Source organism: Gracilinanus agilis, chromosome 3 (assembly GCF_016433145.1).
Source record: "Gracilinanus agilis isolate LMUSP501 chromosome 3, AgileGrace, whole genome shotgun sequence".
In the NCBI taxonomy this organism is placed as follows: domain Eukaryota; kingdom Metazoa; phylum Chordata; class Mammalia; order Didelphimorphia; family Didelphidae; genus Gracilinanus; species Gracilinanus agilis.
In genome coordinates this window covers 44,680,364-44,696,898 of record NC_058132.1, presented here as the reverse complement: position 1 = coordinate 44,696,898, position 16,535 = coordinate 44,680,364, and the positions used below count along the sequence as shown (strand labels likewise).

Here is a 16,535-nt window from a genome sequence, read left to right as displayed (position 1 = left end):
CGGCGTTTGAGCCGCCGCTGCCTCAGCCCGTCCCCCGACGCTCGGCTCGGCCCGGCCCGGCCGGGAGCCCCCGAGATGCTGCCGCAGCAGCCGCCGCCGCCGGAGCTTCGGCAGCCGCAGCAGCGCAGCCATCGCCGCTCCCCGCCCGCCGCCTCCGCCTGGCTCGTGACGGCCGCCGCGCTGCTCGGGCTCTGCGGCGGGGGCTGGGCGGCGCGAGGTGAGCGCGGGCCGGGGGTGAAGGGGGGCGAGGAGGGGGAGGGGGAGGTGCACCTGGAGGGGAAGAAGGACCCCCCTCCTCTTACCCTCCTGGTGTGTGTGTGCGTGGTTGTGTGCGCGCGTGCACCTGAAGGGGGGGCGCCCGGGGTAGGAGGATCGGGGTTTTAGGATGCCTCCCACCCCGGGCCGGGCTGGGGAAGCGAGCCAGCCCTCCTCCGTTCTCCTCCTCGGGCACAAGTGTGAGTGTGGAGGGGGGCTAGACTAAAGACTGCAACGATGCAGAGCCGTGAATGTTTGGGCTGTGGGTGGAGTGGGGTGGGGGGGAGTCTAATGACATTGATGTAAAGGAAGGTTCAGAGCCAGGAGTGTGTGTTTGTGTGCGGTGGGGGGCGAGAATAATGACATTACTGATTTAAGGGCAGACTCAGAGGTTGTGGGTGTGTGTGCCCCGTCCGTCCGTGTGTCTGGTGGTGGTGGGGCAAGATTAATGACATTGATGCAAAGGCAGGTTCACAGCCGTGAGTGTGTGCGTGAGTGTGAATGAGAGTGTTGGGGGCGAGACCAGTGATATTGTTGGTGCGATGGTCGGTTCAGAACCGTGAGTTGTGTGTGTACATGTATGTATGTATGTATGTATTTGATGCTGTGCGCTCTCCCTCCCCTCCCCGCCAGGTGCAGGTGCTTCGACCCGCGCTGCCCAGGGGTAGAGGGTAGCAGGGTGTGGGGGGGGGCACGGTTAATGGTTAAGTCGCCCTGGGGAAAATGGGGGCGGGATGGAGGATCGGGGCCTTTCGGTAACCTTCTCTCCTACTCGGAAGATGTTGGATGGATTAAGGTGCAGTGAGTGCTGATGGACAGACAGACAGCCGAGTCTGGGTCCAGGAGATCTCCCTCGAAGCAGGCATTCTTCTGTCCCGGGGCCTGTTAGGGAGGCATTATTGGGTTTGGGATTTGACGTTTTAGTGAGTAGGATTAACTGGCCGAATACATCCAAAACACTTTTTTTTTTTTTTTAAATTTGGGTTCTTATATAATAACCAAACAACTCCCCCATGTTTCTTTAAAAGATCCAGATTCCCCTCCTCGGATTGAGCACCACTTTCCCCCTGACCCTTTAAAGGTCATTTGCTTTCACATTAATAGACAGATATGAGATGTAATTTGTTACCAGAGAAAGAGAGAGAATGTTAAATCATGAGTAAGGTAGACAACTATGGACTTGTCCTGCATTGGAAAATTCCCCAGCTCCCCACACCCCCCTTTGGTGCGGTTTTTTTTCTGGTGATATTTTGGGTTGTGGAAGAGCTTAGATGGCTTGACTCCATGGGAATGGGAACCAAAATGATTCCAAAGATAATATGGCAAATAGCTTTTCTTATTTAATTGATTATTTGGTTTTGAACCTTTAACGCTTGCTTAACCTTTTAAATGTTTCATCCTTTCTTGATATTGATTGATCTTGCCAAGGGAAAGCTTACTTACGCATTGCAGATATACCACTGAATACATCTCAGAATTGCAACCCTCTTTGGCTTTGGAGCAAAGTAATCCAGATGTATTCTGTAGAAAGTACTTTATGTTGGTGCTTCTGATTCTGGAATAGTGTCAAAAATTGAGGAGGAATTTTTTGGATATTTTAAAAAGTGAGTTGAATTGTAACTTATCAGGTTTTTGGATTCTTTTTTTTTTTCCTTTTCTTTTCTCCTAGGGCTTGATTTATTAGATGCAGAGTATAACATTCACAAAATAAATGTCAGAGGAGGCAAAATACATCTTTTGTTGCATGTTCTTTTCATAACATTGAAAATTATAAACTGCACATTTTATTCACAACAGTTCTCAAAAGTTGTTTGTCATATTCAAATTTTTGCAACTAAGTATCTCATTTCTTTTTAGTTTACAATATAGATTCGAAAAAGAAGTTACATTTAATTTAAAATAAGCTATAAATGTTAGGCACAGACTTGAGAGTCTAGCCAATATATTGTCTTAATATTGGTACTCCAGAGAAATATTTTACAGAATCCTTAGGATACTGTATTTAAAGTCAGGGCTTATTGTTAGTCTTGGAAAAGATTATGAAACAAAATTGGTATTTTGGAGGGTTTTAAAGTGATATCATTTCTGGTTGGCTAAAATAGTTTTTATTTTTTAAAGGAATTTGAGCACTCATCACTCTTTCCCATAAATTAGTTGCTATGACTATAGAGAGAATTTGATATACATTTCCATTCTTAAGCATTTTAATTACTGTGGACTTGTAGACTAGAAATACTATGAAATTGTGTTTATAGAATTAAATAATTTAATAGTTGGAAGGAGCCATCTACTCTACCTTGCACAAATAGTTATCCTGATTTTGCTTGGAGATCTCTGTTTTGCTTAAAGATTCTACTGCTTCCTAAGGCAATCCATTCCCTTTAGAGAGTTGTAATTATGAGGACATTTTTGCACATAGCTTAAATCTTCTTAATACACTTGCTTGCTCCTACTCATGCTCTCTTTCAGATAACAGCCCCTGGAATCCTTTAATTCATTTCAACTCAAGAAGCATTAATTGCCTACAATATACTATTCTCTGAGGCCCTAAGGACAAGATCTATTCTAAACTATAGCTACCCTTGAGGAAGGAGGAGCTAACATTTCTGTTGGGAGGATACAACAATGTACTTCATTGAAGACAGATCTCCTGTTCTCCTGATCCTCTTAGGCCCACTCACCCAGCCTGCTTACTCTTCTGTGGACCCTCTCCAATTATTCTCCATTCTCACTTTATAGAAATATGGCCAGAAAGAAGTCAGTATCCCATATGTGTCCTGAAGTAGGACCCCCTTTTATCTCCTCCTCCTTATACCTTTTACTATGATCCCAAGACTGGGTTAGCTCTCAAGGCTTTGTTGTAATCAGTATGTGTAATTTGCTTAGTCTTCAAAAAGGACAGATTATTTGGTCTTCCCTATTTACTTTCTTCAGCTTGTATTTTAAGACTAGTTCTTCATGAAGTATGCTAATAAAGCAAATCATACACAATCTAAGCCTAATATGGTTTTTATATGTGTGTGTAGAATTTGTGATTTCTTAATATTGAAGATAAGAGGATTATTTCTGTTAATATCTGAATTCTTCATCTCAGAGAATCTGTGTAACCTTCTGGACGACTCTTCTGGTGTGAAGAGTGCAGCTCCTCAGTTAATTTAGTTATTAAATCATTTGGTGCTAGGCCAGATACCGTATGACAAAATACTGAACAGAAGGATGGATTTAAAGTTAAAATACTGTACTTTAACAAGTATTTGTTATTTGATGAAGAATTTTAAATGTTACTTTTAGTTGTAGTTGCGATTCTGAAAAAAAAATTAAGTCCTCTGTAGTTTGTGGGTAAGACATATCTTGGACCCAAGTTCCTAATATTTTCTAGTACATTTTAGTGTTTAAGAAATGTCAAAATTAATATTATCCTAAGGAAAACATTCTCTTTAAGTATAATCACATACCATATTTAGACATGATCAAGATGATAATGTTAGAGGTTTATAGCTATCTAGTGCTTCAATGTTTGCAAAGGCTTTTTCTTCACTGCTGCTCTCAGGAAGGCTAGTAGCAGTAGAAAGCTCTTCTTGGTAGTGGCTCCATTTTACACTGAGGAATCTGAAGCACAAAGAAGGTACCTAGTAAGTATCCCCAATCTCCTGATTCAAATTCAATTCTTTCTTATTACACCCTGATATCTCTTTTAAGTTGTTTAATAAATGCTTCATGATTATCAGTGGTTTTCATTTTTTTTCCAGTGTCAAAATTCTTTCCTTTTAATTAAAACTTTAGTGGAACCATAGCAGAAAATCTTTAAAAGTACATTTTGAAGAAATGTCATTACAAATGGTACCCAGTAACAAAACTGATTTTTAAAAATCTCAGATGATTTTTTTTGCCCCAAATCTAAAAATAAAACAAACAACTTGGTGAGAATGATGTGATTACTATAAATAAGTGCTCTGTTACTGGGAACAATATTAGATATGATAGTCAACTTAGTAAATGATGCTTCACAGCAATTTGCATTTTCCTTTTTATTTAAGGTAGTATTTAGGGAGGAGACGTTAAGAGAGATTGATTTGGTTCATCCCATTTACCCATGGATAATTCCAATTGTGCTTTAAAATGTCCTTTATTTATGTAAAAGTCTCTGGGATTCTACCCGAATCACAAAACAAATTTTTAAAAATTCAGTAGCATTAATCAGCATTCAAACCAGACTCCTCGGGTTTGCTTTATAATCAAAGTCTTGGTTATTGATATTACATTTTTTAGCTCTTCAGACTTCTTGTTTGTACCTAGTAGTAGTTTTATGATGGATGTTATCATGAAACTGATTATAGGAGACAGAAAGAAGAGAAAAGCTCAGATATTCTAAAAGTGAGTATTACAGATACAAGTTACAACCCATTTATACCTGCCTGCCTGTCCTTTAGAACTCTTGTCCACAAATCCTCACATTCTCACAAGTTTGCTATATATAACCTAGTGTGTTAGAAGCCTTTCTCCCTTTCTCTTGAAATCAAAGCGATACAATGGAACATGTGGGTTATCTGATAGTGGTGACCTTGTCACAGCACCACCCCTTCAAAATCCTTTATTATCTGACTTGTTCTCTGTAATTACTTGTTTGTAAATGTTGCCTGTTCATGTCTCCCATCCACTTCCCCATTGCCTTTAAGTGATTTTCAGTTTCATTTCACTGGATATTAGATCCTTGACTTGCAGAAACCTGACAACTTTTTAAAAATCACCTTGTAACCCATAAACAAAGCAGAAGCAAAGAAAAAAAATCCAAGCCCAAACCACATTATTGGTGAACCCAGATTATTTTCCAGACTCTCTGTACTGAGAAAATCAGTTATGCATTATAAATTATTTGGTGCTTTAGGTGATTGCTTCTAGTCAGTAAGCCTTTGTAAAGTGCTTGATTTCCACCAGCCTCCAAAAATTCTTTGCATTTGCTGAACATATATGTTATATGTTACTGGCAGGTAGCAAAGCAGCAGATCTGCTATAAGTGCTCTTTTGACCTAACAACTGTTTTCTTCATTGAACCCCTTGGACTGTTACAAAACTTCAGGATTTTTTTAGCTCTATTTTAAGCAATGCTGACTTGGAACACTTGATTTGCTTTTGTCTTTACTTCTCCCCCCCACCCTGTGCCTCATTTTAGAGGGGAAAGACAAGCTACAAGTCAGGCTGGAAGTGATGAGGATCAGGACTAGAAGGTAATGGAGCAGAGAGAGATTGAGTTGGCATTAACAAAACTTGGCAACTGGCTAGGGGTGAATGAGAGTTAAAAAGTCTTAGAGGTTTTGAAATTGGTGATGGGGAAATGATTGACAACTAAGGAAGTTAGGATGGAAGAGAGGTGGATTTAGGGGGGAAGTAGGGCATTTTGTTTTGTACATGATGAGGTGCCTATGAAACATCCAGGTGGAGTTGTCCAGCAGACAGACAGTTGGAGACATAGGACTGGACCATAGGAGAGACGACTGTTGGATATGAGATTTGGAAATCATCTGAATAGAGATGATGAAATTGGCTAGCATTTACTAAGCACCTACAGTAATGTTCCAGGCACTGTTTGTAAATGCTTTGCAAATGGGGTCTTATTTGATCCTTACAACAACCCTGGGAGGTAGGTGTTATTATTATACTCATTTTACAGGTTAAGAACCTGAGGCAAACAGGTTTTACAAGTAACTTGCCCAAGGCCACAGAGGAAGAACATGTTTTATATGGGATTTGAACTCAGATCTTTCTGACTTTAGGCCCAGTGCTCTGTGCCAGCTATGTGCCTATTTGAATCCATAGGAATTCATGAATCCATCTCATTTGTTATTTCTTATTGCATAACATTCCATTTCATTCATAGAGAGGTTTTTTTCCCCCCAGCCATTCCTTAGTCAGTTGGTACTCACCTTGTTTCCAAATCTTCTGCCAGTAAAGAGTGGAGTGTAAGTTGGACTCTGTTTCTGTCTTTTACTTATTTGCCCAGTAGTGGGTTATGGGGTCAAAAGGAATGGAGAGCTCATTTTTCTTGTATAATAATTCCAAATTGATGTTCAGAATCACTGGATCAATCCATATCATCACCTTTGGCCATTCCCATTTTTTATCATCTTTTCCAATTTTCATGTGAATTAAAACCTTAGACTTTAAAATTGCATGTCTCTTCCTAGTGATTTGTACCATGTTTTCATGTGGTCATTTATTGTTGGTAATTTTTTTTTCTTTTAAACCCTTAACTTCTGTGTATTGACTTATAGGTGGAAGAGTGGTAAGGGTAGGCAATGGGGGTCAAGTGATTTGCCCAGGGTCACACAGCTGGGAGGTGTCTGAGGCCGGATTTGAACCTAGGACCTCCCGTCTCTAGGCCTGGCTCTCAATCCACTGAGCTACCCAGCTGCCCCCCTGTTGGTAATTCTTTTGAACGTTCTTCCTGTCCTTTGACGACTTCTTTATCTGAGAATGGCTCTATTTCTATCCAGTGACTAAAATTGATGTGATAAATTCAAGTGATGACTGCTTGGTTTCTCCTTAGTTAGGACACACTCTTTGTTTCAGATGATGTCAGAGATGAGGAGCCCTTTTTCATCACAAGGCCAAAGATGATTTTGGCAACTATAGTGGATAATAGGAAAATAAAGAGATACTGAGCAGAAAAGTGAGTGGTTTTTTTTTCCATAATGCATATATAAAGAAGTGGACCAAAAACTCTGCATGACTTCATCTATCCAACTCTTAACAGTTTGCTGCTTGTTATGCTTTTAATGACAGTCTCATGCCTGTCACAGGTGAATTAAGAATCGAATGTTTGATTTGATCCCTATTGTCTTCACTTTGAGGTGATATTTTGAATGTGTGCCTGCCATCTCTAATTGTAGGAGGCAGATCCTTTGGATTTGGTTCCTGTCTGGGCTCTTAGAAATGGAAAGGAAAGAGTGAACTGAATTTGCTGAATTAAGTGGAAAGACATCACAGCCATTGTTGTGGTAGTTAAGAAAAAAACAGGGTGTTGATGATGATGGGAAAACCAAAAATTTTCCCCATGGCTGAGCCTGGCTATGTTTGCCATTATCTGAATGACCTCCTTGCTTATTTACAAAAATATCTGGGAAATACTTCAAGGGACCAGAAGTTCCTCACTTCTTTTTAAGTAGTGAATATAGTATCATAAGAAGAGTACTGTCCTTGGTGAGGATCACTTCTAGCTATGGCTTTCTAGCTTATGGAACTGGGCAAGCCATCTTCCTTTGGAAGACCTCCTTTGTGTACTCATCTTGTCCAGTGAAGATGGGCATGCTGTGCAGAGGTTGCCCTATAGGGCTGTTGTGAAGGAAGAGCTGAAGAAAATAGACAGCACTGTGGGAATGAGATGTTATTTTGTTGTATACCAAGTGAAAGTCAAAGGTACCCTTTGGATAGATAGCAAGCAACTTGTACTTCCTTCGGGAAATCTAACATAGGCTTCTGTAAATTTGTAAGGGTCTATTAAATTAAGAGCTGAATGAGATTGAAGAATTGAAGGTGTTAAGGTAACCCTGAAGATCCTTCAGAATCATGTAGGGAAGAATAATCCTGCCTTCTACTCTTATTAGTAAATGTATTGATTTCAAAGTTTTTTTTGCAGCTCTCTGAGTTCATTATATGAGACATATAACATCTTCCAGCTCATTCAGAAATCATGATATGCAGAAACAACTTTGAGGAAATTTTATTTTTATTAAAAAATTTTTTTTCTTAAACCCTTACCTTCAGTCTTGGAGTCAATATTGTGTATTGGCTCCAAGGCAGAAGAGTGGTAAGGGTAGGCAATGGGGGTCAAGTGACTTGCCCAGGGTCACACAGCTGGGAAGTGTCTGAGGCCGGATTTGAACCTAGGACCTCCCGTCTCTAGTCCTGGCTCTCAATCCACTGAGCTATCCAGCTGCTCCCCTGAGGAAATTTTAATGGAAAATACAGGCATTACTATTGTACTTAATGTGGATTTTTTTCCCAAGCAATATTTTATTGCTTTTACTGATGCCATTTGTTTGACTCTGGAGACAGTAGTAGAGAAACAATAAAGTAATTATGACTGATATTGAATGTTGCCAATCAAATACTGCATGGTTAACTCTTCATCAGAATTTTTTTTCTTTTAGGAGAAAAAGGCAAGGAAGAATGATAGGAATCTTTGGGAACAAGCAACTTCCAGGAATTAATATTATAGTCAGTCTATCAGTAAGCGTTCATTAAACATATGGTATATTCCTACCCTCAAAGAGTTTATATTCAGTGGATGGAGAGGAATGTATACATATATACATCTATATATTTTCTCATGTATATGCTAAATACATGTGCATTTATCATACTATACGTTATTTTTGGAATTATAATTTTGACCCTGAGGTGCAATAAGATTAAATCAACTAAACATTTTTAGAAAATTTGTTGTTAGAGTATAATTCCTTCCTTTTCTCCCCCTTTCTTTCTTCCTATCTTAAATAACCCCTACTTTCTGTCCCTGTAAGTCCTCTAAGACAGAAAGGCAAGGGGTAGGCAAATGGGGTTGAGAGTGACTTGCTGGGCCCAGGGTCACACACCTAGGAAGTGTCTGAAGACAAATTTGAACCCAGGTCCTCCTGACTCCAAACCTGTTGCTCCATCCACTGTGCCACCTAGCTGCCCTTGTTGCAGTAGAATTTCTGATAAACTTTAGTGAAACAGAAAATAACTAAAGCTGTCCATCCTAATGAACATTCTAAATAAGTTTTTATAGTCCGCTATCTTTTCTATATGCTTTGCTTTTTCTAATGCTCAGTTACCACAGATTTGCTTAACTGGAAGGATCAATGTTGCTGCTGGAAATATTGGGATGCTTTGGAAAATTGATTAGAGATTTTTGTTTATAAAGTGCTAGCTAGTTTCAGCAGGGTTTCCAGAACATGGCTGCCATCAATGAATAGATGTCATATCTTGGCACAACTTTGATGCCCCCTCCTATGGGAAGCCATCTTGATCTCTCTAGTTGGTGTTCTCTCCCCCAAATTATATTCTATTCATCTGTGTCACTGTTTTATCTTCTCAATAGAACATTTGGGACAGTTATAGTTTTTGTCTTTGTGTTCTTGTAGTTTAACATGGTGCCTCCCACATAGTAAGAGGTGATAAACACATGCTCATAGAATTGAATGGTGTATTTTTGTGAATCTGGCTTAAGGTTGAATTTGCTTTTTAGGCAGCCATTCCAGATTTTTGATTCTCAGTGGAATTTTTCACCTAAATGACTCATAAGTCATACCTCCCCCTCCTAATCTATATAGATGGATTTGACTTTGAATTTATTCTTATTAAATTTCTGCTGCCTACATTTGCACCAGTTTTAGGGGATATAGACCCTCTTTGATTGTGATGTTACTACTTCCATCTTTTTTCAGCCACGCAGTTTGTAAGCATATTGTCTGTAGTTAATGTCTACAAATTTAGGGGTAGATGGAGATATATTTCTTTAAGTGCCTTTGGTCTTTTATATGCATTTATCTTCATTTTGTACATACCATGGTTATTACAACAGTCTGTTTTTTTAGTTACTTGCCTTAAAGTGAACTTTTGTGGGATGACCTAGATCTAATTGCATTTCCAGCAACGACCCTTAGTATGGCAGGATATTGAATTTATCTTAGGACAAGGCACCCAAAATATTTTTTTTTAAATTCCTGTTGCAGATTTAATAGGATGCATTATTTCTACATAGTTATATTAGAAGTAGGCAGTCAGTTTTCAGGAATGAGAACCTTTGGGCTTTAAACTAGTCTGGGAATAGAGAGTGTTTAAAACATCTGATAGTTTAGAAGTTATTAACAGTTAATGATTTTTTGATTATGCTGATTAGTTATTATTTTTTTGGTTTAGATTTTTTTGGGTCTGTGACTTCATCAGTTCAAGGAGCTCTCTATGAGGAAATTCCCTTTATCAACTGTCCTTTAATTTGCAATCCTAGAAAATTTCCTTTAGGGCACTGAGAAGTTATGCTGAGTCACATACTGCCGGCATGTGGCAGATTAAATTTAAAACAAGGTTCATCATAAAGGTGAAGCTGAAAGGGCTTCTTATTCCACTACTCTTCTTTAACTAGTAAAGTATGGGAAATCTATTTTGTAAAATGTGCTTTTGTGATTTTATTTCTTATACTTGAGGTCCTTGGAATTCACTCTCTTCTATTTCATGAGTATTAATGTGTTTTTTTGAGATCTTCCTGTTATATTTCTTTTTCTTTGTATAGTACTTTTGTTTAAAGTTACCTATTGTTGGGGGCAGCTGGGTAGCTCAGTGGATTGAGAGTCAGGCCAAGAGACGGGAGGTCCTGGGTTCAAATCTGGTCTCAGACACTTCCCAGCTGTGTGACCCTGGGCAAGTCACTTGACCCCCCCATTGCCCACCCTTACCACTCTTCTACCTAGGAGCAAATACACAGAAGTTAAGGGTTAAAAAAATGAAAAAAAAAAATAGTTACCTATAGTTTTAAGAAAGTTAATTATTTTGCAATATTTCACATACAATGAAATCTTCAGTTGAAGGGACTTGAGAGTGATTTGTATGAGTTCTTCAATTTATGACACTAAGTCAATAAACATTAAGTAACTGCCAGCTCTGTGCCTGGCACTGTGCTAGATGCTGGGAACAAAAAGGACAAAAGTGGAACAAGGTCTGCTAGTAAGATGCTTATATTCTGTTGCTGAGAAACATGAACTCACCTAACTATACAAAGTAAATACAAGCTAGATTTTCGGTGGTGGTTCTAGTAGCTGAGGTGGGGTCAGTGCACCAGAAAGGAGGTAGACCTTGTTAGCTAACTTCTGAAGGAGACCTGAATTCTATGAGGCGGTAGAGGGGGAGAGGGGACATTCATTCTAGGGATCACAACCCAACTCTTCAAAGGCAGGTGGGAGATGGGAGTGTCAAGAAGGCCAGTCTGGCTACATTATAGTAGGTGAAAGGGAGTAATAGATACTGGAAAAGTAGGATGGAATCCTGTTATAATAAGGGCACATGTGCCAAACAGAGGCAATAGGGAGCCAGCATAGAATTTATTGACCTGGAGAGTGATGTCTGCCAAATGCCTTGTGCTTTAGAAATATCATTGGCAGATGTGGAGGATGGTTTGTCTATGCAAAAGGATCTTTGAAATTTAGCTATCGTACTCTGAAAAAGAAGAGAATGGTTTTCCTTTTTTCTTTCTTTTTTTTTTTAAACCTTACCTTCTCTCTTAGAATATGAATATATGAGGGCTGGACAATCGGAGTTAAGTGACCAGCCCAGAGTCACACAGCTAGGAAGTATCCAAGGTCAGACAAAGCCTTTTCAGTGAACTTCTTTTAGATATAGTTAAGGACACAGGTGAATTTCTGTGTAAAGTGTGGATGAACTGAAGTTATTCCACATCAGGTCCTGCCCTCAAGAAGTGTGTATGAGAGAGAAATGAGGTCACAACAAATACATTAGTAAATATATACAAAGTAATACAAGGTAGTATCAAGAGTGAGAAGGTACTAACTGCTAACTAGAATGATCTAGAAAGACCTGAGCTGTTAACTAGGGATTCTGTGAATGAAGATGGAAGAGTATAGTCAAGCAATGGTAGAACCACTTGTATAAAGATACAGCTAGCATGGACAGAACAATTAGATCAGTGTAACTGGAGCAGAGGGTGTATAAAGATCAATAAGATGAAAAAAGACTGATGGAAAGGTAGGTGGGAGGGAACCAGACTATAGAGGGTTTTTAAATGCCAGGTTGAGAATTGTGTATTTTCTTTTAGAGGCACTTAGAAGCCATTGAATTTGGAAATTGGGCAGTGACATAGTGACGTGATCATCATATCTGTGTTTTGGGAATATCAATTTCATAATTATCTGAGGGATGAATTGGTGGGAGGCAAGGAGATCACTTATGGAGAGATTGAAATAACCCTCAAAAGAGATGACTAGGATCTTAACTAGGTCAGAGCCTGGGTAACCAAGTAAAAGAGGACAGAAGTGAGATTTTACAGAGCCAGAATTGTTTTGTTAGCCGATTGGATGGGGAGGAGGAGGGTGAGAATCAAGGATGATTCCAAGGATGTAAACCAAGGTTATGGGGAACTTTGTGTTGAAGATTGTGTCCTCAACTGAAATGAGGAAGTTTGGGGAAGGGGTAAGTCGTTTTGTTTCATACAAGAGTTTCAGATGCTTATAGGATTTCTGTCCAGGTGTAGAGAGATGTCCAATAGGCCATTGGTAACAGAGGGGTGGAGTTCAGGAGAGATTAGGACTAGCATCATCTCTATAGTGATGATAATGAACCCATGGGAACTGAGGAGGTCCCAAGGCTGAGGTTATTCAGCACCATTATTAACTGCTTAGTTAAAGCACTGGCAGGTTTTCTGTGTAAAGCTGTTACTTTGTTCATTTCCCTTTGCTCAAGCCTCTTAATAGGATATATAGTAATAATAACAACTAGCATTTTTAAGTCCCAGTGGCTTCAAGGAGGTATGAGAACAAATCTCAGATATAGAGTTAATTGCACTCTGTGGTGATATATATCACTCATCTCGAGAAGGAAGGCTTGCATATGGTTGACTATGATCACCTACACTTGTTAGGATATGTACTATGTTAGGTTTATGGAGTAGTGCTTTTAGGATAGAAACTAAATAATTGAAATCCTTACCTATTCCTCAATCCATTTTGCCACCAGTTTTAAACAGAATAGCTAATAAAATTAATTGGACCATTTTGAATATTGTCTCCTAGTTCTGCTCATCCTTGTGGTAAAATTATTGAAAGAGGAGTAAATGATGAAAAAGCCTTCAGCTAGATAACTACTCAGATTGATATTCTTTGTGACTATGCTAGTTGCAAGTGCCTTAATAATAACATTTATATAGTGCTTTAAGATTTACAGAGCACTTTTCATGTTTACTTATTCAGCTCTCTCAACAACTAGAGCTGAGCAGAAGTGAATAGATTGCTTTGAGAGCCAATGGGTCACCTTTCACAGGAATCCAAGTGGAAGCTAGATGACCACTTGTGGATAAGGCAAGGAAGATTATTGTCTGGTTGGCACTGATTCTGTTCAATTTGAGGAGTACACAGGTTAAACACGGAAGTAAAAGCAGGCTTCTTACTTTTGCTGGCCTGATGTGAAGATTTTTCTTGTCTATTGCCCTCCCATTTCTCCCTACCACCCTGACTCATGTGTTGTTTGTTCTCAGTCCAGTCTTCTTGAATGCAACAGAAACTTTTGCTATAGGGGTGAGGATGTTTTGAGGCCATAAATTCCATACCAGTTAGTCAATCAGTAAGAATTTTAAGAAGTACTTAGTATATGTCAGGCCAGGAGTCGGCAACGTATGGCTCTTTCTGCAGGAGCCATAAAGTCAATTTTTTTTCAGGCGCTGTTACAGGAGCGGCACTGTGAGCACTGTACGGCTCTCACGAAATTACATTTTAAAAAATGTGGCGTTTATGGCTCTCACGGCCAAAAAGGTTGCCGACCCCTGTGTCAGGCACTATGTTAAGAGCTAGGGATTTAAAGAAAGGCAAACAGAATTCCTGTCCTCAAGAAGCTTCCATTCTAATGTTATACATAGCAAACCTAAACCCTGGGCTCATTTTTACAGGCTCCACTAAGACTGGTAGATTGCATTTCCAAAGGAATTGGCTACCCCTCCCCTGAGAGTTCTGAGAAGTTGGGGGTGTCTTTGTCCAGTACAGTTTCTCAAGAACTCTCATGCAGTGTCCCCCTTCCCCACAGTTGCCAGTAATTATTGCCACAATATCAAGTGATAGCTCCTCAATGTTAGTTAAGTAATGTAAGTAGCTGTTACAAAGGGATATTTACTGAGAAGATACAGCAAGGTGAAAAATAGAAACATTTTCAAAATCTTTAAAACCAGGAGCTCACTCTTCTCAACTACTTTAGTTCCCGGGAAGAGGGAATTCAAACAAAATGATGACCAATATTTCCCTCCCTCAAGCCCTCCCCCCCCCCCCAATTCATTTTTGCGTGAGGCAGAACTGATGGACAAGTAGCTCTCTTACTTGCAAGATATATCTCAGTTGTTGCTAGGTCAGTTCACTGATAGACTAGGTTAAGCAGGTACTCATTCACTTTAGATCAGTCAAGAATAAACCAAACAGATACATAAGCAGCAGTGCCCTTGGCCACAAAGATGACTCAGGTGAGGAGATAAGGCAGCCTATGGCAGCTACTATTTCTGTCATTGTCTTTTCTCCCCACCTGGAGGCTTATAGCAGTTGTTCCTTGGCTTCCCATCAGAGAAGAGAGATCGATTTCATCTATTCAAGCTTTTTGTATGCATACCAATTTCTGGTTCAGCAGCTAATTAAAAGGCTTTTCATCTCCACTCAGTCAACAGGCAACAGTCACACTATCCTGACGCATGCTCAGAATTGGAGAGGGCCCCTCAGTTATGCTGCATCACACATTTCCAGAAGCAGGCTCACTAAGACCTCCACATGGTTTGGTACCAGGCAGAGCATATTGTGCTTACTCTAAGGCTCTCATTGGTTATTCCTCTCATTATGCATCCACACACCCACCAAAAAGGTTCTGTGAAACTAACCGACACGCCACCCTATTGGAAAGAGTCCGATGTTATAGGCAGTGTTCCTCTCACCCCACCTTTGAAAAGAAACAGGAGAGGACCTTTCTCATATCTCTTCTCTGGTGTCAAGTTTGAGCATTATAATTTTATAGCTTTTATTTAAAATTTCATATTTTTATTAATTTTTTTTTCTTTGAAGATCATTGACTCTTCCTGTCTTCTATTTCCCCTCTCTTTCCCTTAGAGAACAACCCCTTCAAATAAAGAATAGGAAAAAAAAGAAAGAAGTAAAAAAAAAGTTTTTAGTAAAACCAGTCAACATTGAAGAAATCTGATGTTCTATGTAGTGTGGTTCTTCTGTGGACTCCCCTTTCTGCAAAGGAGTGGAAGGGGGTGTCATATCTGTTTTGTGGCATTCAGTTCTCTTTCCATTTTTATCATTCTATTTTTTGTTTTCTGCTTACTTCATTTAGAATCAATTAATGTGTCTTTCCATGCTTCTCAGTATGCTTCACATTCATTGTTTCTAACAGTACAATAATATTCTATTACATTCTTTTACTGGAGTTAATTAAGCAGTTTCTCAATTGATGGATGTCTACTTTGTTTCTAGTTCTTTGCTGCTATAAATAGTTTGGCATCACTATGGCCTTCCTTTTTGGTCATTGACCTCTTTTGGGGTATATTCCTAGGATTGGAACCTCTGGGCCAAAGAGGATGGACATTTTGATCACTTTCTTGCCAAAATTCCAAATTGGTTTCCCAAATTGTTGCTATTTCAGCTCCGCCAACAGTGTATTAGCATATCCATCTTTCTACAAACCCACTAACATTTACTGTTTCCATCTTTTGTCTTCTTTGTCAATTTCCTTAATGTGAGGTGAAGCCTCAGCATTTAAAAATTGTCATTCCTCTTATTAGTTATTTGGAGTATTTCTTTACATACATTGTTTTTAGTACTTTGCAATTCTTCTTTTCAGAACTATTTGTACATATGTTTGTATATGTCCTTTGGTGACTTAGCTGTTAGGAAACAGCTTTTGGACTTTAGTGTTTCCTTGTGTTGCCTATATCTGGGCTATTAGACCATATTAGAGATATTTGATAAAAGATTTTTTCCTAGTTGATAATTTCTACTATCCTAATTTCATAAATTTTGTTCACATAAAAGCTTTTCTAATATAACCAAAATTACCTTTCTTGCCATTTGTTATTGACTCTGTCCTTTGGTTAAGAATTCATTTTGTAGTTATATCTATGAAATCTGGTTATTTTTTAGTTTCTTTTTTTATGATGTGGTCTTTAATATTGTGGTATATTGTTTAAGAGAGACATTGGTCTCACTTTTCTACTGGATTATTTTTTGCTTTCCACAACAATCTTGCCAAATGGAAAGTTTTTTCTACATAATTTGTTTTAAGGGTTAATCCAGTTAATTGTTTTTCCTTGCCTGATCTGTTCACTGATCAGTTTTTCTATTTAAAATTTCTTTTTTCTTTTTTTGGTATGTATATTTATATTGTATTTACATATTTTGTATTTATAATGCAGTTTGCAATATAGAATAATATAGTGCTTTATAATAGAATTTCAGGTTTGAAAGTGTTATTCTTCTTCCATTCTTGCTTTTTCATCATTTCCTTGAATACTTTAGATCTTTCAAATGAATTTTCTTATTTTATCT

General features: G+C 38.9%; 1 protein-coding gene across 1 annotated transcript in view; it reads left to right on the top strand.

The window, feature by feature from the left end:
* Nucleotides 1-75: 75 nt before the first annotated feature.
* The window catches only part of CLSTN1 (calsyntenin 1), an 83,037-nt gene continuing 66,577 nt past the window's right edge, over nt 76-16,535 (top strand). The window contains exon 1 of the mRNA XM_044668668.1: nt 76-217. Coding sequence (XP_044524603.1) covers nt 76-217 — 142 coding nt within the window. The remainder of the gene's footprint in view (nt 218-16,535) is intronic.